Source organism: Notamacropus eugenii, chromosome 7 (genome assembly GCF_028372415.1).
Source record: "Notamacropus eugenii isolate mMacEug1 chromosome 7, mMacEug1.pri_v2, whole genome shotgun sequence".
Taxonomy (NCBI): Eukaryota; Metazoa; Chordata; class Mammalia; order Diprotodontia; family Macropodidae; genus Notamacropus; species Notamacropus eugenii.
The window spans coordinates 155,419,696-155,440,629 of NC_092878.1; the positions used below are offsets into that span (position 1 = coordinate 155,419,696).

General features: G+C 39.4%; 1 protein-coding gene across 1 annotated transcript in view; it reads right to left on the reverse strand.

Moving 5' to 3' along the window:
* AMBN (ameloblastin) overlaps nt 1-19,397 on the reverse strand; it is a 32,144-nt gene extending 12,747 nt beyond the window's left edge. The window contains exons 1-4 of the mRNA XM_072625168.1: nt 19,296-19,397; nt 4,522-4,578; nt 3,008-3,085; nt 1,284-1,334 (exon numbers count right to left, since the gene is read on the reverse strand). Of these exons, the coding sequence (XP_072481269.1) occupies nt 1,284-1,334; nt 3,008-3,085; nt 4,522-4,578; nt 19,296-19,397 (288 nt within the window). The remainder of the gene's footprint in view (nt 1-1,283; nt 1,335-3,007; nt 3,086-4,521; nt 4,579-19,295) is intronic.
* Nucleotides 19,398-20,934: the final 1,537 nt, after the last annotated feature.

Genomic DNA, 20,934 nt, shown 5'->3' on the forward strand with positions numbered 1-20,934 from the left:
GCCCCTAGAAGTTGTGACCTGCTCAGGGTCAGAGAGGCAGTGTGGCTCAGTCAATAGGGAACTGACCTTAAAGCCAGGAGGCCCTGGGCTCAAGTCCTCTCTCTGACAGGCACTGGTTGTGTTACCCTGGCAGTCTTTTACCCTCTTAGTGTTCCCACCAACGTTCTTGGACTGGAAATTTCAGAGAAGGTGCTAACCAATTGCCTTGGTAGAGGGACTTTCCTTACTTATTATAGTTCCCTATAATAGGTCTAGCCTTTATTTCCTTAAACCACGTTAAGTCAAATATTCTACTAAACTCGTATTTCATAAACTCAAACTGTATTAAACTAGGAAGACCATCACCAGAACAGCACAGGATATAAGCTGCTCTTATAGTATAGTTTTGATGCTAAGCATGACAGTTTTTTAGAGATGGTGAATTTTATGAAAACCAGTTTTTTTACAGCAGTTTTAAAAAATATGTAAAATGTAGTAGAGAAGAATAAAGTACAATCTTTCTCTCCCCTCTTTTTCAGTTCTGTGTCTCCTTTTTTCTGTTTTTCTCTGGTTCTCCTCTCTCTCTCTCTCTCTCTCTCTCTCTCTCTCTCTCTCTCTCTCTCTCTCTCTCTCTCTCTGTCTCTGTCTCTGTCTCTCTCTCTCTCTCTCTCTCTCTCTCTCTCTCTCTCTCTCTCTCTCTCTCTCTCTCTCTCTCTCTCTCTCTCGCTTTCCTCTGTCTCTCTCTTTCCTTTCTCAGTACAGTAGGGAAGTCCTTGATTTGGAGGCACAGGGACCCAGATCAAGTCCTCACCCTGTATGATTTCAGGCAAATCTCTTAACTGTTTAATTTCCTCAACTGAAAACCTATGAGGGTTCCACAAGACGCCACTGGCCTTCCTTCTAGCTGTAACTCCACAAAACTCTGTGCAGGGTTAAATGTTTTAAAAAGTCCACCCCCATCTACAAGGCCCTTGCCATTCAGTTATCAGAACACTTTGGTTCACTGGTGTCTGAAAGAATAAATCAGTGGGTTCTGCCTGCAGTTTCAGGCTGTAGAACATGGGACTGGCAGAGAGCCCTCTCAGAAAGGTCACTCATTTCCTCGTAGGTATTGCAGGAGGCAAGAACAAATACACCGAGAGACAGCTTTGATGTAACAGCCCCATCTATTGACCATCATTCTCTGGGAGCAGACTAGTTGCCGCTCCAGGCTTGGCTTATGGACAGTTAGTGAATTTATCACCATGTCTGTCTCCAGAGAACTAGAACCGTTTAAAGGCAGTGCAAACACTGAAAATATCTACCTCAAGGCTCAAGCTCCCCAGTCCAGTGGCTGCAGCTTGCTGAGGGAATACCTGTAATGAGACAGAAGTCATTAGATTAACTTTAGTGGCTGAAGGCTGAAGACTGTCGCTGGGGCTATCTGAGATGGATCAGATATCAGAGGAAAGGAGATGAAGGCTGAGGAAGATGGGAATTCCTGGAGCCTTTCCTTAGCCTTCTCTTCCAGCTCCAAGTGCCCTCCCTCCATTCCTGTCTACTTTGGATTAAGTCTTTTCTATTTAATCCCTTCCTATTCATTCTGTATGTATTTATACTTGGACCCCTCTCTCTTATTTCATTATAAACTCCTTTGGATTAAGGATTGCCTGCTTCTTTGTATATGAATGCATAGTACCTAGAAAAGTAGTGGTATGTAGTAGATGCTTAATAAATCCTGGTCGACTGATATGAGAAATTTCTGTGCAAATCCCCTAAATGCTATTTTGGCAGTATTTTTTCCCTCATTCTAGAATTGTTTTGCTTGAAGTTAAAATTATTTTAGTGAAACAAATGAAATTGGAGAACAAGGGGCAATAAGAGAATTCAGTGACACAGAAAAATGGAAGCCCAAACGTGATACAATGGAAAGTGGGCTGGGTGTGGAGAGCTTGGGCTTGGGTTCGAATCCTGACTCTTCCTCTCTTTGTGTTACTGGGCAAGTGACTTCCTCTCTCTGAACTGCAGTTTCCTCCATAAAATAAGGTACTTGGGTAGGATGGTTCCTAAGGGCACACCCAACTCTAAGTCTGTGACATAAGGAGGCAAAAGGACACAGCATGAGGTTTTTGTATTCTTAAGCAAGGTTGTGCAATGGATGGAACGCTGGCCTTCATCCCTTAGATACTTACTAGCTGCATGACCTTAACCTCTGTGTGCCTCAGTTTACTCATCTGTAAAATAAGGGTAACAATAGCACCTACTTTCCAGGGCTATTGTGAGGATCAAATGAGATAATGATTGTAAAGTATTAGCACAGTATCTGGCACATAGTGAATTCTGTAAAGGTTAGCTATTACGGTTGTAATTTTTACAGCTAGGTAGTGCCATAGTGCACAGAGTGCTGGGCCAGGAGTCAGGAAGACTCCTCTTCCTGAGTTCAAATCCAGCCTCAGAAACTTACTAGCTGTGTAACCAAGTCACTTCACCCTGTCTGCCTCAGTTTTCTCATCTGTAAAATGAGCATGAGAAAGGAGTGGCAAACCACTCCAGGGTCTCTGCCAAGAAAATCCTAAATGGGGTCACAAAGAGTCAGACATGACTGAAAATGACTGAACATTATTATTAGTAGTAGTAGTAAATGCTTAGCACAGTGCCTGGCACATAGTAGGTAACATATAAATGCTCATACTTTTCCCTTTCCTTTCCCTATTCCGTGAATATAATTACAGCCTAATCATATTAATATAATTAAGTATACTATACCAATATTAATATAACTAGCAACACAATAATGATATAATTAAATAATTATATTTCAGTATATTTCAATATTTGTTCAAATTTATCATATTTGTTCAAAATGACTCTTTGCTTCAATTAATTTTTTTCAAAATGATCACATCAAGTCAAATTATTTCATGGTACTGTTCATTTAAGAGTGGTAATATTGAGTGCTAATTCAGAGAGGTCAGTGCAGGACTTTCTGATATTCATCTACTAGGAAAGTACAGGGATTTGGAGAAGAGCTCAGTGTGGACCAACTTACCTGTTTTATTGGCACTGCAAAACTTGTTCCCAAAAGGCACAGAATCAGTAGTAAGTCCTTCATTTTAAAAAGTGGTTTCTGGAAAAGAGTTGGGTTGGGAGAATTGTGGTCAGTCTAGCTTTGGATTCAGTCTCGTTAAAAATCAGCTTTCCTAGCATTATATTCACACTCTGACAATAACCAGCTGAAATATGGACAATTCAGTCTTGATGCTCAAATGATGACTTTGATTTTGCCAAAAACAATGGAATGGGCAGATTAATTTGGTCCAAGTTGTTGAGCTATTTGTATAAATCAAGGGAGTAATCTAGAAGCATCAGCCTCTTTGGTCACCACCAGTGGTGTAGGTTTTATCTGGCACAAAGTATATCTTGGTGCAGTGCATGATGGCTAGGTTAATTCCTTCCACAAAGATGTACCCATGGTCCACTATGCATCTCGCTTGCCAAGAAGCATCCCCACATCACAGGGAAAGGTTATAAAATGGAAATGAATTATAAGTAGAACAGTGAAATACTTGCATAAAGATATAAGGCAAAATTTGTGTTGTATTTGGTAGGTCTGGAAAACAACACTTTCTAGGCAACATTTTGTTCACATTCATTTCAATGAAAAATGTTGTCACAGAAAAGGCTCTCCTCTTTCTCAAAAAACCTCCTTGACTTTGTACTTTGGGTTCAAGAGGCTGGGAAGACATTAACTTTAAACACTAATGATAACTTCCCTAGTGCTGTGAGAGTCAGTCAGCTGCCATTTGCCAAGCACTCCCTACCCTCCAGGCACCATGCTAAACCACTGAGGATACAAAGAGGACCAAAAATCTGTTCCTTCTGTCAAGGAGCTCACAGACAAATAGGAGAGACCACCTGTAAACAAGACATACAGGACGTCCCAGAAGCCTTAGAGCGGTTTTAAGGTATTAAACCTATATATTATTTTTGGTATAAAGCCAAAAAACCTCCTTAAGACTTTTGCAACATACTCTATACTATGTAAATTGAGGATAATCTCAGAGGGCAGGTCACTAAGATTAAAGAGGACTGGGAAAAGTTTCTTGCAGAATACAGCATGGTATAAAGCAAATGGTAGTAGACCAAAAGTCAAGGTTTAAAACCTGTCTGAAAAGCTTAGAAACTGTGTGACCCTGGTGCTTCCTGTCGCCCTCCACTCCCAACTGTGCCTCAGTTTCATCATCTATAAAATGGAGAGATTGGATTAGATGGTCTCTAAGTTCCTTCGAACTCTAGCTCTCTCATCCTGAGTCCATAAAGAGCCAAATTGGTAAGACAACTGTTTGTTTTCTAATAATATTCTGAAGTAGAGATTGTCACCAATAGGCTCTTGCCGGATCTTGTCTTGTTGTCCTAGTGGAATAGTAATCAAATTCAGCGCTGATAATAATAAACATTCTTGGAGTCCTCATACAATGATCTTAATTCCCCTTTATAAAAATCATCCCAAGGCTGCAGAAGCTACAACCCGCACACACTTGAGACTAAGAAAACCCATTTTACCTTCACTGCTGGCTTGTGCCTTGTTCCCAGAGCCTGGAGATACCAGTCAAGAGACCTCTAAGAAAAAGAAGAATTAAAAGGTTTTCAGATCATCTGGGCCTCTGCCTCTCTTTGTCTCTTTCAGAGGGAGAATAGAAACCTGTATTTAAAGTCCCAATCCACCAATGAACTTGAAGCAAAAAGGGTGAGAAGGCTCTCCTTCAATTAACGCCCACACCCTCTCATTGCACGCAAGGCTCTAGCCCATACGGTCTCATTATTTTTAATTATCTCTCAGCCCCTATATTTATTTAAAAAATAAAGTCAAGAAGAAAGTCGGTGAATAATAGACATTTTCACTTGAGCTCTGAAGACAATCATTTTGGAAAGCTGGGGGAATCTGTACTGAATGAGTCCAGGAGAAGGTATTGTCCACACTGGGGATTTTCAGTAGGAAACAAGAGCCCAAGACTTGGGGCCACCTGGAAACTGCTATTGAAATGAGCGCTGATTCTATCTCAGGGAACTGTTATTTCACCAACACTTGAGTTCAAAGCAAAGGATGCCAACTATTGTTTATTTATCTTTTAAATTTTTGTTTTTAATCTTTTCAATTAAAATTAACACTAATTTACATCAATCGGTCAATAAACATTTTTTAAGCCTACTATGTGCCAGGCTCTGTGCTAAGTGTTGGGGATACAAAAGGAAGCATAAGGCAGTCTCTTAAATAGATTAACATTAAATTAAATATTTATTTTTCTCTCCCTGCACAGAGAAAAAGCAAAGGAAAACCAAGTACTTGTAACAAATATGCAAAATCCACTTCCCACGTTGTCCATGTCCAAAAATATTGTCTCAATCTGTGTCTTGTCAGGCAATAGGCAGTGTGCATCATCAATGATCCCCTGAATTTGTGGTTAGTCATCACAAAGTATTTATGGATTTATCTTCTTTCCTTTCTGACTTAGTAGGGTGTGCTGGGCAAGGATAGACAGATTGGTACTTGATAATGGGGTTCACATCCTTCCTTCCCTTCATTTGCAAATATTTAAAGGACATTGTCAATACTAATCTTGTTAATAGTTCCAATTAATGTAGTAATTTTAGTGTTATAAAGTTATTTCTTGTTTGGTAGGTGGTGCAAATTATTGTCCTTATTTGTGTTTACTTGTCTTCGACTCTTTCAAATCCCATTTGGAATTTTCCTGGTAAAGATATTTGAGTGGTTTGCCATTTCCTTCTCCATTTCATTTTACCGATGAGGAAACTGAGGCAAACAAAGTTAAGTAATTTGCCCACGGTCACACAGCTAGGAAGTGTCTGAGACCAGTTTTGAACTCATAAAGATGAGCCTTTTTGTTTCCAGACCTTGCAGTCTATCGACTTTGCCACCTAGCTGCCTTGTCCTTGAGGATACTGAATCTCAGAGAAGGAAAGCGATGTATTCAGTTACACTGTCAGATTTTAAATTTGAGTCTCTCCAGACTCTAAATCAATCATCAAGGAGTATTTATTAAGTGTCTACTATATACCAGACCTGGCAGTAGGCAAAGGGAAAATAGAACTAATAGAAGTTTACATTCTAATAGGAGACGCTATACATACATATCAGGAGAGGGAACATGTACATATTTGAATATATCTAGAATGAATATATATATGTATATATATAGTTTTAACAAGTATGAAAGAAACACAAAGTCACTAAATACAATGTAATCAGGAAGAGCATTAGCATTTGTGGGGATCAAGAAAAGCTCTGTGTAGAGTTCTTTGTGGTAGAGGCGACAAGGGGGCACATTCCAGGCATGGAGCACAGCCATTCCAGAGGAATGGAGATGGGAAATGAATGTGAAGAACTGAGAAAAGACCAGTTTGGCTGGCCACAGAATGGAGGAGGAGGAGAAGTGAGGTCCAGTGAGCCTGGCTGTGAAGGACTTCCAAAACCGAGCAGGAGAGCTTACCATTTGTCTTAGGACCAGATGGAGCCACTGGGGCAGTAACAGGGTCCTATACTTAAGGAAAGTCACTTTGACAGTAGTGTGGAGGGTGGACTGGAGTGGAGAAATCACTCAGGAAATCATTGCATTAATCTGGACAGAAGGAGATGAGGCTCTAAATTACGGTTGTGTGAACAAAAAGAAGGGGTCAAATACAGGGTATGTTGTGGAGCTAGACACATCAATGCTTGGTGGCTGATTAGATACACGGGGCTAAGGAACTGAGGCTCATGACATCTTATGAATCTGGATGACTGGAAGGATGATGGTGTGTTTGACGGAAAGAGGGAAGTTTAAAAAAAACACGTTTTGTTTGAGATGTCTCCAAGACATGAGGCTTGAAATAGCTAATAGATGATTATCATTAAACCTATGAGACTGATGAGCCGTGTGTGTGTGTGTGTGTGTATGTGTGTATGACAGAGAGAGAGAGAGAGAGAGAGAGAGAGAGAGAGAGAGAGAGAGAGAGAGAGAGAGAGAGAGAGAGAGAGAGAGAGTGGACTCTAGTTTACCATAAACACTGGCAGTTAGGGAGAGAGAGTGTTATGGATGATGGACCAGCAATGGAGACAGAAGGGGAGTGATTATCCAGGTAGGAGGAGAACCAGGAGAGAGATGTCATTAAAATCCAGAGAAAAGAGAGTTCTCAGGAAGAGAAGGTGGTTAAAAGTATTAAATGAAGCAGAGAGGGTAAGAAGGATTAAATCTGATGAAGAAGACCACCAGATCTGACAATTAAGACATCATTGATAACAGGGAGCATTGAATTTCTGAGGCTGGGAGTCAGGCTGTAAGGAATGAGTGTAAGGAGAGGAAGGGAAGGCCATAAGTGCAGCCAGCATGTTGTAGGAGTTTGTGAAGGGAGGGAAGATAAAGGATGCGAGTTTGAAGGGAAAGTGGGATCTAGCGAAGGGTCTCTTGGGGTAAGGACAGACTGGGACCTGTTTGTAGGTCACAGGGAAGGCTTTCACAGACCCTCTTAGTGAATGAGCAACTATGAATTTGACCCTTTTTTAAAAATACAAAATGAAGACACAATGAATAAAGATTTATTAAGTGCCTACTACAAGTTAAGTACTACGTTAAGCACTTCGCAGTCCTTCCTCTCAAGGAGAGAAGTCTAATGGGAGAGATACACAAACACATGTGCAGAAACAAGATACAAACAGGATGAATTGGGAATGATCAGTGGAGGGAAGGCACCAGCATTAAGAGAAACTGAGAAAGTCTTTCCTGTAGATGTTGGGATTTTATCTGGGACTAGAAGGAGGTCAGATACTACGGGAGGTAGTGATGAGGAGAAAGAAGATTCCAGGCACACTCATAGCGACAGGACATGGGGCGTCTCGTTTGAGAAAGAGCCAGGCGGTTAATATCGCTGGATCCCAGAATGTCTGGAGAGGTGTAAAGTGTGAGGAGGCTGGGAAGGGAGGAAGGGGCCAGGTTATCAAGGGTTTTGAATGCCAAATAGAAGATTTTTGTTTCATCCTGGAAGTAATAGAAAACTACTATATGTAATAGATTCCGATAAGTAGCAATTTATTGAGTAGGCATGTTACCTGGTTAGACCTGCCCCTTAGGAAGAGCACTTTGTAAGCTGAGTGGAAGAGGAACAAGACCGACTGGTGAGCTACAATAGTCGTGGTGTAACATAATGAAGGCATGCTCCTGGGTGGTCACAATGTCAGAGGAGAGAAAGGGGCATACATGAGAGTTATTACTAAGGAAAAATTCATTGCCTTTGGCAAGACACTGGCTACTGGGGGTTTGAGAACTGAGACTTAGGATGTGAACCCGGGGGACTGGAAGAATGTGCCCTCAACAGCAATAAGGAAGTTAGGAAAAGGGAGCAGTTGCTTTTTGAAAAATAATCAATTCAGTTTTGGAATGTTTAGTTTAATATAGTTTGAGATGCCCGTTAGGCATTCAGAGAGGGTAAGGCTGGATAGATGGATTTGAAAATTATTAGCACAAGAAAAGGGAAAGCAACAAATGGTGGAGGGGATGTGGAAAAATTGGGACCTTAATTCATTGTGTGTGGATCTGCTGATCCAACCATTTTGAAGAAAGATTTGGAATAATGCCCAAAGAGTTATTAAACTGCCTATAACCTCTGACCAAGTAATACCACTATTAGATCTGTTTCTCAAGAGGATTAGGGAAAATGGAAAAGAGCCTATATGTTCTAAAATATTTCTAACAACTCTCTTTGTAGTGGCAAAGAACTGGAAATTGCAGGGATGCTTGTCAGTTGGGGAATGGCTTAACAAATTGTGGTATATGTTCATGATGGAATATTAATGTGCTGTAAGAAATGGTGAGCTCAGTGATTTTGGAAAAGCATGGAGAGACCACCATGAATTAATGAACAGTGAAGTAAACAGAATCGAGAGAACATTCTATACAGTAACAGCAGAATTGTTTTAAGAATAACTTTGAGCAACCAAGTCATTCTATTATAAATACCCAAAATAATCTCAACGATCCTATGAAGGAAGACGATGTTTGAATCTAGAAAGGAATATTCCTGTGGTATAGAAAATGATGAGCAGGTTGATTTAGAAAAACATGGAAAGACCTGAACCTATGAAAAAAGATGCTACTTACCTTCAGAGAAACAGATGATCAAAGTAAATAAGCATAGTATGGTCTTACATATATGTGTGAGTGTATATGTCTGCATATGTCTATATTTATAGATATCTGTGTTTATGTATGTATATTCACACTTAATTGTAGTCTTCTTTAGGGTGCAGGTAAGGGGAGGGAGGGGAAAAATAAAGGAAAAAGAGAGCAAAAGAATAAAGGAAGCCAGAAAAAGCTGGGCAGCTTTGAAAACAATGCATAGTATTTATTATATATGTTTTCTTGAAATGGAAATTATTTTATATTGAATCCTCTCTTATGGTCTGCTGTGCACCAGTCAATGTTTTTTTTTATTCTCTCACTTTGTAATTAAGTGTAAAAAATTATAAAAAATGAAAATGATCCACATAGAGATGATAATTGAATTCATAAGAGCTGATGAGATCGCCAAGTGAAACAGTAAGGAAAGGGAAGAGAAGAGGGGATAGGCCTGAGCTCTGGAGGCACTCGTGGTGAGCAGGTGTGATCTGAATGAAGACCTAGCAAAGACTGAGGAGTGGCCAGGTAGGCAGGAGAACCAGGAGAGAAGAGTATCACAGAAACCTAGACTGAGTACTAAGGAAAAGAGGGGAATTGGAGCGGCTATGGAGAGGTCAAGAAGGGCGAGACTGAGAAAAAGTTACTTGATTTCACTAGTAGTTTTGGAGACAGCCATTTCAGGTGAATGGTGAGGTTGAAAGCCAGGCTACAGAGGTAAGAACAGAGTAAGAGGAAGTCAATGAAGGCACCTTTTGTAAATATTCTCAAGGAGTTTAATCACAAAAGGGAGGAGAATTTTGAGACCATAGACAATAGCTAGAAAGGCTGAATGCATCAAGAAAACTTTACTGTTGTGGGTGGTGGAGAAACAGACATGTTTGTAGGCAACAGAGAAGCAGTCAGTAGAAAGGGAGAGAGGGAAGACAAGGGAGAGGATGAAGATGCCAGAGGGGGCAATCTGTTGGAGGATGCAGAGTGGAATGGGAGTATTTCTGCAGTCAGAGTGGTTGCCTTGGCAAGGAGAAGGGCCAGGGTGAAGGTGGAGATACGGGCAGAGATATCTGGGTGATGTGAGAGGAGGAATGGAGAAGGCAGAACTCTCACGGAATGACTTCAGTTTTGTTTAGTGAAATATGAGATAAGGTTCTTAACTGAGAGAGTGTGTGGGTGGGAGGAGCCATGGGAAGTCCGAGGAGGGTTGAAAAGGTTTGGAAGAGCTACTGTGGTGAGTGGGATATAAATAGGATGATATAAATAGGAAGATACAAGTAGGAAGATATAAATAGGAAGATAGAAAATTATTGCTTTGCTGTAGTGAGTGCCCAGTTGAGATTAAATAACATACATTTGTAGTGGATTTTCCTCTAGCTTAGTTCAGCAGTGAATGAGTAGGAATGAAGGTGGAGGCTGACAGGAGTGATCTATAATTAATTAAGAAAAAGTACATATTTTATAGTTAAGTAACCTGAAACTTCATAGGGCAAGGCTGGCAATATGATAAGGGTCTAGGGACTTAAGAAAAGAAGGTCGTGTAGAGATGAACTGGTTCAAAAAGGGGTCAAGAAGGGAAAAGGAGGAGAGTGAGGAAAGTGTAGGGGTGAGGGTCTAGGAAAAAGCTAAGAAGGGACTGGGAATCAGGGTGATGTTGAAGAAAGGGAGATGTATTGTGATCAAATAAGAAAGTTTCAGAAGCCATGAACATGTAAGTGGCACATTTGTGGGGGATGGCAAGATCAAAGTATTGTCATCTCTGTTGTCTCTGGCCTCCAGGGTAAGTACCAGAGGCAAAACTTGGGAGTTTTTGCCCTCACTAAGTTCTATTAGGTAGCTGGTCGCTTCAGCTTCTGGGTTTGGCTTCAGTCTCAATATAAAACTCCATATCAGGCTACGTCTATTTCCTTCTAAATGGGAAGTAACGGTAGCCAAGCCCATGTTGCCATAGTAAAAGATCTCCCCAAACTTCTAAAATAGGAAGTTGACTTTTAGTCAATTAGACTAAAGCTCAAACTGTTAGCCGAGTGGGTTTATTCAGTCTGCAGTTTTTCCCCCATAGTTTATGTTCTTGTCATCTGAACAAAATTCCTTTTCCTTATGTTCTGAGCAGCCAAAGGAGGAAGGGTGCAACGAATGAGAGTTTAAGATGAAAGTTTCAAAGTTTTCTAAGAATATAAGCTTTCTCAGTTTTGGTCAATTGAGAGAGAGAGACAGATAAGAAAGAATGATCCCCTCCCACACCTATCCCTTTTTACTAGCTGTAGAAGTTTATGACATTGGAAACTAAAGAAAGACTAACTTTGTGCTTCAGGTATGACTTTTTAATGTAGTTTTACAAGTTATGAAATATCCCAGTGATGTTTTTTGTAGAGGTTAATCCCTCTAGTGTTCTTTTCTTCAACATTTACTTTATTTTTAATTTATGGAATAAGCATTTCCATAACATAACACAATAAAAAAGATAATGGCTTTTGAAACTGCAGATCTACTATGAACAACTTGGTATTACCTTCAAATATACCACAGAAGTACCATGTAAATTTCTCTTTCTCCCTTGTTTATTTCCCTCCCTGTCACCCAGACATGGCTGCCATTAGACACAAGTAGGTATATATGTGTAAAATTGTTCTATGCATACTTCTATTTGTCAGTTCTTTCTCTGGATACAGATAGCATCTTTTCTCCTTTGTCCTTTATAGTTAATTTGGATATTTATAATAGTCAAAATAACTTATTTGCTCAAAGTCCTTCTTGAAACATTATTGCTGTTACTGTATACAATATTCTATTGCTTCTGCTCATCTCACTCTTCATATTCTATGTTTTTCTAAGTTCATTGAACTCATCATTTCTGACAACAGAGTAGTATTCCATCACAATCATACCACAACTTGTTCAGCCACGTCCCAGTTGATGGACACTCCTGCAATTTCCTCTTCTTTGCCACCACAAAGAGAGCTACTATAAACATTTTAGATCATATAGGTTCTTTTCTTTTTTCTCTAGTCATCTTTGGAAATAGACCTAGTAGCGGTATTGCATAACTCTTTGTGCATAATTCCAGACTGCTCTCCAAAATGGTCGGATCAACTCACAATTTCACCAACAATGAATCGTTGTCCCAATTTTTCCACATCCCCTTCAACATTTTTGGATGGTTAAAGGTAGAAGATTTATAGAATTTTCATATGAATGTACCCACACCTCTCACTCACCTGTTCCTGGAGAATGGAAGATTTTAATTTTTTTTTAATGTTAAAGGAACATTTACAATTTCTGAGTCCAAAGTTACTACTCTCATTGAAATTAAATCCCTTCTTAAACCCAATAGAAGAAACTATAAAAAAATGTGTGTGTTGTACAGATAATGAGAACCCTGTGAATTCTAACCTGATACTGGAGTGATTTCAATACAGCCTTAAAGAGGAACTACAAAATACAGTGCAAAATTGTGATTTTTTAAACAGCTTTCTGTACAGTTCAAATCCAAATAATAACACTTTTTGCATGAGCCTTGTCTAGTCTACTTGAAAACTATCCCATTAAGTCAACTTTAATTTTCATAATGTGATTCTTCCATTGAACTCTTTGCCCTGTGCCTTTTCATTCATCACTGTTTATACATCCCTGTTCGTTAATTATTTTTGATTAGATAGAAAGAATTGAAGAGAATCTTCATATAATCTTCATCTGAACAAACTAGCTAACTTAAAAGTGATTTGCTTACTAAAGTATAAGAAGAAACAATAGTAATGATTATTGTTATTCAGGATTCAAATCCCTAAAATTACTTATGACTAGAAAAAGTGTTACTCGTGAAAAATCAGGCAACTGGTTACATAATAGTATCATTAATCCATGACACTTAAGTTTGAACAACTAAGTGTACATATATGGGAAGTTATAGTCGTTTGTTAAGAGGATGGTAAAAAAAATTGCTTATATAATATAGAAATTATTTAGTGATTTGTCATTATAGAAGTTAATGCAAAAACTTATAAATCGGTTGGTATGCACCAGGGGTCAGAAAACTGACCTACAGGTCAACTCCAGCCCACTGTTGCCTGTTTTTGTACTGTCCAAGTGGGTCAGAGTTAGCCCTGGGTTTATAGTTTGCCAATCTTTGTGTATGATATAGTTTTTATTTTCCCACCTACTAGTTGGATAATGTTTAAAAATAAGGCAAAATAATGAAATAACAGACCATCTTTTCATCTCTGAGTATGATGCATTTGTCAGTTGTGGTGAGACTTTGATATTAAATGTAAAAATTCCTTGTTTCCAAGCCTGGAATCTCTTCACTTCAGAACACAGGAAGAGAGATAACCTTGAAGCCCTAAGGGGATAGAACCAGAGACCAGAGACCATGTGCACTGCTGATCAACTTTGGATCCATACACCCCAATTTAAAACCACTTAGATTAATAGTAACCAATGCCTTTCTGGTTTAAAGTCAACTATTATGCATTTCCTTTCAGTATAACATCCTAGAATGTTATTTTATTAATTACTGATGGTTGATATTTTTTATCAGAATGTGTTTAATTAGGAAGAAGACTAGAAGTTTAGAAAGACTGTATATACGGTTAATAAGCACAATGGATGAATATTTTCAATATTGTTAATATTGAATATATATAAAAGGAGTTGGAGTCCCCCAGAGCTGAGAAAGTAAGGAGTAGAACTGGAGAGTTCAAAATGGAAGTGAGCTGCTACAGATGCAAGAAACTCGGGCCTATCAAAAGCTCTGGGCCAATTGTGTGCTGCCATACAATGGAAACAGGAATGCACAGATCTGTGCAGATGAGACTTGATCCAAGGGATGGAATGAATTGGGCGACCCCTTGTACCTCTTAGCAAAGCTGATTTTCTTTCTTATTGTTAGCCAGGTACAAAGGTTTGTTTGTTCCTTGTCTGTTGTCTTGAATTTGGAAGTCATTTACCTACTATAAAACCTTACTGGCCAGCAGAAATGCTAGTCTATGTGTTTGTTTTATTTTAGGTTCATAAACAAGGAGAAGATAAGAGAAAGCATATTTCTTATCCTAGTGAGAAGAAAAGTTTGATCCATAGAAGTTGGTCTGGGGGGCTTGAGACTAATTTGTAACAATTAGAGAAGGTCGCATTATAAAAATTTTTAGCCTGGTAATGAATTGGGGATTCAGAAGAGCAGCAGGATTTGAGGAAGTGAAACATGGTCATTATCCTTCCATAGGAGAGGAAAGAATCAAGGATGAGTCTCAGGTTGGGGATCTGGATTGGAAGGATGGGTGTATCCTCAGCAGAAATAGGGAAGCTTGGAATAGGGAATTTTTTTTGAAATGTGTGTTCCAATTTGGATATGGTGAATTTGAGTTTCTGATGAGACGTCTAAGTAGAAATATCCAGAAATTTGTTTGTAATGATTGGAGTTCAGGAGAGAAATTAGGACTGGATGGATAGATTTGTGAGACCCTGATAAGATCACCAAGAGAAAGATGATTGAAAGAGAAGAGGAAAGTGCTCAGGATACAATGCTGAGTGATATTTAACACTTACTGGATAGTAAAAGGATCATGATCCAGGAAAGGAGACTGAGAAGAAGCAGTCAGAGACGTAGGAGGAGAACCAGGAGAGTTCAGTGATATCAGCTTCTTCAAGAGAGGAGAATATCAAGGAACAGGGAATGGTGAAGGGTATCTAAAGCTGTGAATATAACAAGTAGAATTAAGAGTAAGAAAAAGCCATTGTATTGAGACAGTGTGGTGTAGTGGATAAAGAGCTGAATTTGGAACCAAGAAGACCTGGGTTTAAATTCTGCTTCTGACATTATTAGCTGTGTGTCCCTGGGGAAGTCACTTAACATCTCTGAGCCACAGTTTCCTCATGTGTGGTAGTGCACACCCGCGTGCACGCATGCATGCATGCATGCATGTGTGCATGTGTGCGTGTGTGTGTGTGTGTGTGTGTGTGTGTGTGTGTAGGTTGGACTAGATGACCTCCAAGGTCCTTTCCTGCTTTAAATCTGTGACCCTATGATTGAGTAGTTAAGAATTTTTTTGAGAATTCTAGAGAAGCAGAAGCAACACAATGAATGAGTGACACAGATTTCCAGCCCAAGACAGTCTGGAAGGCCAACAGGAAAGGCCTATCACACTGGGCTTGGAGTGGAGCGCAGCCCAGCCTGGGCCACATAGCATGGACTGGACTGGAGCAGGCTTCAGGGTGTGGAATTATAGATAGCAGCTGTGGATCCCAGATTTCTCAACCCACTAATGCCAAAGACAGCTTCAGAGATCAGTAAGAAAGTTTTTTCACCTGAGTGAGAGGGGAGCACAGTCTGGCCCCAGCCCTGGCCCTAGGGTGGCAGCAGCCACTGTAGCAGTAGCGCCTACTTTTGGAGCACTCAACCTAAAGACCCTGGGGTAATCGAGTGGCTGATCTGGATCTCAGCCCTAAGTGGCGGTCCTGGGGTGAGAAAAGCACTGGCATGGTGAAGATGGTGGGGGCAGTGGAGAGGGAACCCTACTCACAGTTCCAGGCCAGAAAAGAATGCTTGTAGTTGCTCACAGACCAGAGTGCAGGCCAGGAGAGGAGTGAACTCCTCTCCTTTGATTGTGCCACATTAGAGGAACTGAGAACTTACAGGTCTCTAGAGTATACCCTCCACTTGACAAAGGACTCAAAAGTCAAGTAACTGGCAGGAAAAATGCCTCCAAAAGGGAAAAATAATGAGACTAGAAGTCTACTTTCTTGGTGAAAAGGTATTTTCTTCCACCCTTTCAGATGAGGAAGAGCAAAGCATGCCATCAGAGGAAGACATCAAAGTCAAGGCTTCTACATCCAAAGCCTCCAAAAAAATATCCAATGATCTCAAGCCATGGAAGAGCTCAAAAAGGATTTTGAAAATCAAGTAAGAGAAGTGGAAGAAAAATTGGGAAGAGAAACGACAGCAATACAAGGAAATCATGAAAAGCAAGTCAACAGCTTGCTAAAGAAGATCCCCCCAAAATGCTGAAGAAAATAACATGTTTAAAAACAGACTAAGCCAAATGGCAAAAGAGGTCCAAAAGGCCAATGAAGATAAGAATGTTTTAAAAAGAAGAAATAGGAAAGGAGGTTCAAAGGCTCACTGAAGAAAATAGTCCTTTAGAATTTACAGTGGAGCAGATGGAAGCTAATGACTTAATGAGAAACTGAGAAATTATAAAACAAAATGAAAAGAATAAAAAAATAGAAGACAATGTGAAATACCTCATTGAAAAAACCACTGACCTTGAAAATAAATCTAGGAGAGATAATTTAAAAATTATTGGTCTACCTGAAAACCATGTTCAAAAAAGACCCTACACATCATCTTCCAAGAAATTATCAAGGAAAACTGTCCTGATATTCTAGAACCAAAGGGTAAAATAAAAATGCAAAGAATTCATCAATCACTTCCTGAAAGAGATCCCAAAAGAGAAATTCCTAGAAGTATTGTAGCCAAATTCCAGAGCTCCCAGGTCAAGGAGAAAATATTACAAGCATCCAGAAAGAAACAATTCGAGTATTATGGAAATACAGTCAGGATAACACAAGAACTAGCATCTTCTACATTAAGGAATCAAAGGGCTTGGAACATGATATTCCAGAAGTCAGAGGAACTAGGATTAAAACCAAGAATCATCTACCCATCAAAACTGAGTATAATACTTCAGGGGAAAAATGGAATTTCAATGAATTAGAGGACTCCTAAGCATTCTTGTAGAAAAGACCAGAGTCGAATAGAAAATTTGACTTTCAAATACAATAATCAAGAGAAATATGAAAAGGTAAACAGGAAAGAGAAGCCCTAAGGGACTCATTAAAGTTGAAGTATTTACATTCCTACATGGAAAGATGTTATTTGTAACTCATGAGACTTTTTCAGTTTTAGGGTATTATAGGGTGTGTGTATATATATATATATATATATATATATGTATGTGTGTGTGCACATGTGTATATATATATACATGTATATATGTATGTATGTGTATATATATATATATGTAGGTGTATATGGGTATGTGTGTATTGTACATTATTTATGTGTAGGTGTGTATATGTATATGTGTGTATGTATGCACATACACACATACATATATATCTATATCTACATATACATGGCATAGGCTGAGCTGAATATGAAGGGAGAGTATCTGAAAAAATAAAATTTACTCTTGAGTAGAATGCATTCGGAGTAAGAGAAAGGGAGAGGTAGAATGTAGCAAATCATCTCATATAAAAGAGGAAAAAAAGAGCTTTTACAATGGAGGGGAAGAGGGGGGAGATGAAAGGAAATAAGTGAGCCTGACTCTCATGGGATTTGGTTTAAGGAGGGAATAACACACACTCATTTGATATGGAAATCTATTTTACTTTGCAGGAAGGCAAGGGGGAAGGACATAGGAGAGGGAAGATAATAGAAGGGACAGCAAATTGGGGAAAGGAATAATCAGCAGTAAACACTATTGTGGGAGGACAGGTCAAGGAAGAGAATGGAATAAATGGAGGGCAGGATAGAATAGAGGGAAATGTGATTAGTCTTTTACAATTTTACTATTATGGAAGTGCTTTGCATTGTTACACATGTATGATCTATATTGAATTGCTTGTTTTCTCAATGAGGGTGGGTTAGGAGGGAGGGCGGGAGAGAATATGGAACTCAAAGTTTTAAGAATGAATGTTAAAAATTGTTTTTGCATGCAACTGGAAATTAAGCTACACAGGCAATAGAGTATAGAAATCTATTTTGCCCTACTGGAAAATAAAGGGGAAGGGGGATGGACAAAGGGTGGGTAATAGAAGGGAAGACAGACTGGAGGAAGGGGTGAATGGGGTGCATGCTGTCCTGGGGTAGGGAGGTGGGGAGAGATGGGGAGAAAATTTTGAATTCAAATTCTTGTGGAAGTGAGTGTTAAGAACTGAAAAGAAATAAATTTTTTAAAATTAAAAAAAGAATATTTTGAGACACTTTTGGTTCTGGACTTGTAATTCCATGTATTAGCCATCTCACTCAGCTTTACAAGATCAAGCTAATTGATAAGTGTGTCATCAATGCCTTCATCAAAGCCAGTGGCAATAAAGATAAACAGCCAAGGACAGTTCCCTGGGGTACTCCATGAGAGATACCCTTTTACTTTAACATCACCCATTGAAAAATTACTCTTTGTGTCTAGCCACTTGACCATATGGAAACTAACTATGTTCTAATTTGACCTCAGTCTTTCCATTTTGTAAACAATGACAGCAGACAAAACTGTCAAATGCTTTACAGCAGTCTAGGAAAAGTAACGTAATGCAAGATTTGGAATTAGGAGACCCACGTTGAAATCCTGATTTTGCCATGTTGTACCTATGTAGCCTTAGACAAATCATTTAATTTCTCTGCATATAAACAAATAAACATGTGGAACAGAATAATAAAACAGAAGCATACTTGAAATTTGAATTTCCCTTTCCTCTTGATTGAAAGTAAGAAAGTGGAAGGAATGAGAGAGGCAAAGGTGGGAAGTGAGTATGTGTGGGATGGTAAGCACATTGATCAAGTTTCCATGAGTCTAAGAAGTCCAGATGAAAAGTGAAAAATTCCCTTCCTAGTGCTCCTCAGAAGCAACTTTGAACCCCTTGCTTTCTAGAGTGTAGCCTGGGAGATGGAGTATCGATGAATGATTAAAATAAGGAATTTAGCACATTAATTCTCAGTAACATCAATAACACGCCCAAATCTTCATTTTTGTCTTTATTTGGTATGATTTTCTCTTTCAGCTCTTTCCTCAACACACATACATTTGGACACATTATTTGACCATAGTAATTTATTGTATATAGAAGAAAATTGAAGGACATTTATGTGTATGAGTTGAGATCATTATTGCTAGTTACCTCTTATCATCATCCTTGCTTCCTTCCCATATATTCAATATAGATAGGAAAAGATTCCACTGCATATACACCTAGGCTTCCTTGTCAAAACCTCTCATCTCATCTTAAACTGTCTCAGGCTTATGGATATGAGAATGTGAGGTAAATAAGACCTTCCCCTGGTTTACCAATCTGATCTGGGTAGGATTCATTAGTAGCTTCCACGTCTCAGATGATTCTGGACAACTCTGATTGTGTTCTTAAAAAAAAAACTTCTGGCTGACCAGGTAAATTCTGGATGCTCACCTTTTGACCATTGGAACTGCTCACCTTCTGAGTGACCACAAGTCTGAATAGTCTGAAAACGTAGACAGTGTCCCTCTTATACTGTTGCATGGCTCTGGTCATGTTCCTATTGCAAATGAGTCATCATGAAGTGTGTGTGTGTGTGTGTGTGTGTGTGTGTGTGTATTATCCTTTTCTTGTAGCAGTATCTCAAAATTTGCTTGTCAAGTGTCCTTTGAATATCACCAGGTCTCTCCCCCCACCCCTCAACCACCTTCTCCTCCTGGATGCTGTTTCCTCCAGGATCAAATATAAATTCATTTTTTTAGTACGTTTCACCATTTATCTGCTTCCTAACTTTCCAGTCTGCTTACAATTTTACTCCCTCCCCTGCCGCATCTCCCTTTCTCTTTATCATCCAGTGACACCAGCTGACTTACTGTCCCTCAAACACTATACTCTGTCTCCTTCTTCATGCCTTCACAGTGGTTCTTTCTCACACCTAGGCTCTCCCTCCTCACCTCCACTTGGCTTCCTTTAAGATTCAACTCAAACTGTCCCTTTGCAGGAAGGCTTTCCCAATCTCTCAGACTCCAGTTGGTGCCTTCCCTTCTGACATTACCATTCACCTACTGTCTCTTCTCTCTCTGTCCCTGTCCCCCTCCCCTCACGCCCATCCTCTATATGTCTAATCCTTATTTATACCTCCTCTTCCCAGCTCTCCCTCACTCGAAAACAAAGTCAAGTGCAAATCATGTCATTATTTTTCTGATGGCATGGTCTTCTTCAGCAACGAAGGATGAACACACACATCTCCTCTCCCATTAGAACATGAAGTCAGGGGCTAGTTTATTTTGTTTTTGTCCTTGTATCTCTCATATTTAGCATAGTGGCTAGAATATGGTGAGCATTTAGTTAATGTTTGTTGATGAATTGGGTTTTGCTACAATCTCCTCTTACCTGATTTCCCTGAGTACCACTGGACATTACAAAAAGAGTAGGTGGTGCTAGAAACTGACAGCACTAGAGAGGACAACTGACAATCTGATGTCAAAGGATGAGTCCCAGTACCAACAAGACAAACCAAATTAATTCTTAAAACACAGCTCTCTTGGATCATTTAGTTTCTCATATAAGTGTATTATGGCTCAGTACAATTATTCATGTTTATGATAAGTATTTGGGAGCCAAGTAGATACAAAATGTACAATTGTCCAGGTGATGATTGACATTGAGTTAGCCCATTCAGATGTTTATCTTGTGCACATACTACTGTTAGAAAATGAAGGACATCTTCCAGAAGGGAGTAGGGAGAAATGAGGCTGGATCCCATTTGGAAAATGGCGCAGTGTTTTCAATGATTTCCAATTGCTCATTGTAATAAAAATCCATCTTGTTTTAGTACCAGTGTTCTCTTAGTGATAACCAGGTATGGCATGGTGGATGTAAATCTGGCTTGTATAATAGGATGACTTGGGTTAAAGTGTTACCTGTGACAGGTAGTCAGGTGGCACAGTAGAAACAGGGTTGGGCTTGAAGTCAGGAAGATTCATCTTCCTGAGTTCCAATCTGGCCTCAGACACTTACTAGTTGTGTGACCCTGGGCAAGTCACTTCACCTTGTTTGCCTCAGTTTTCTCATCTGCAAAAGGAGCTAGAGA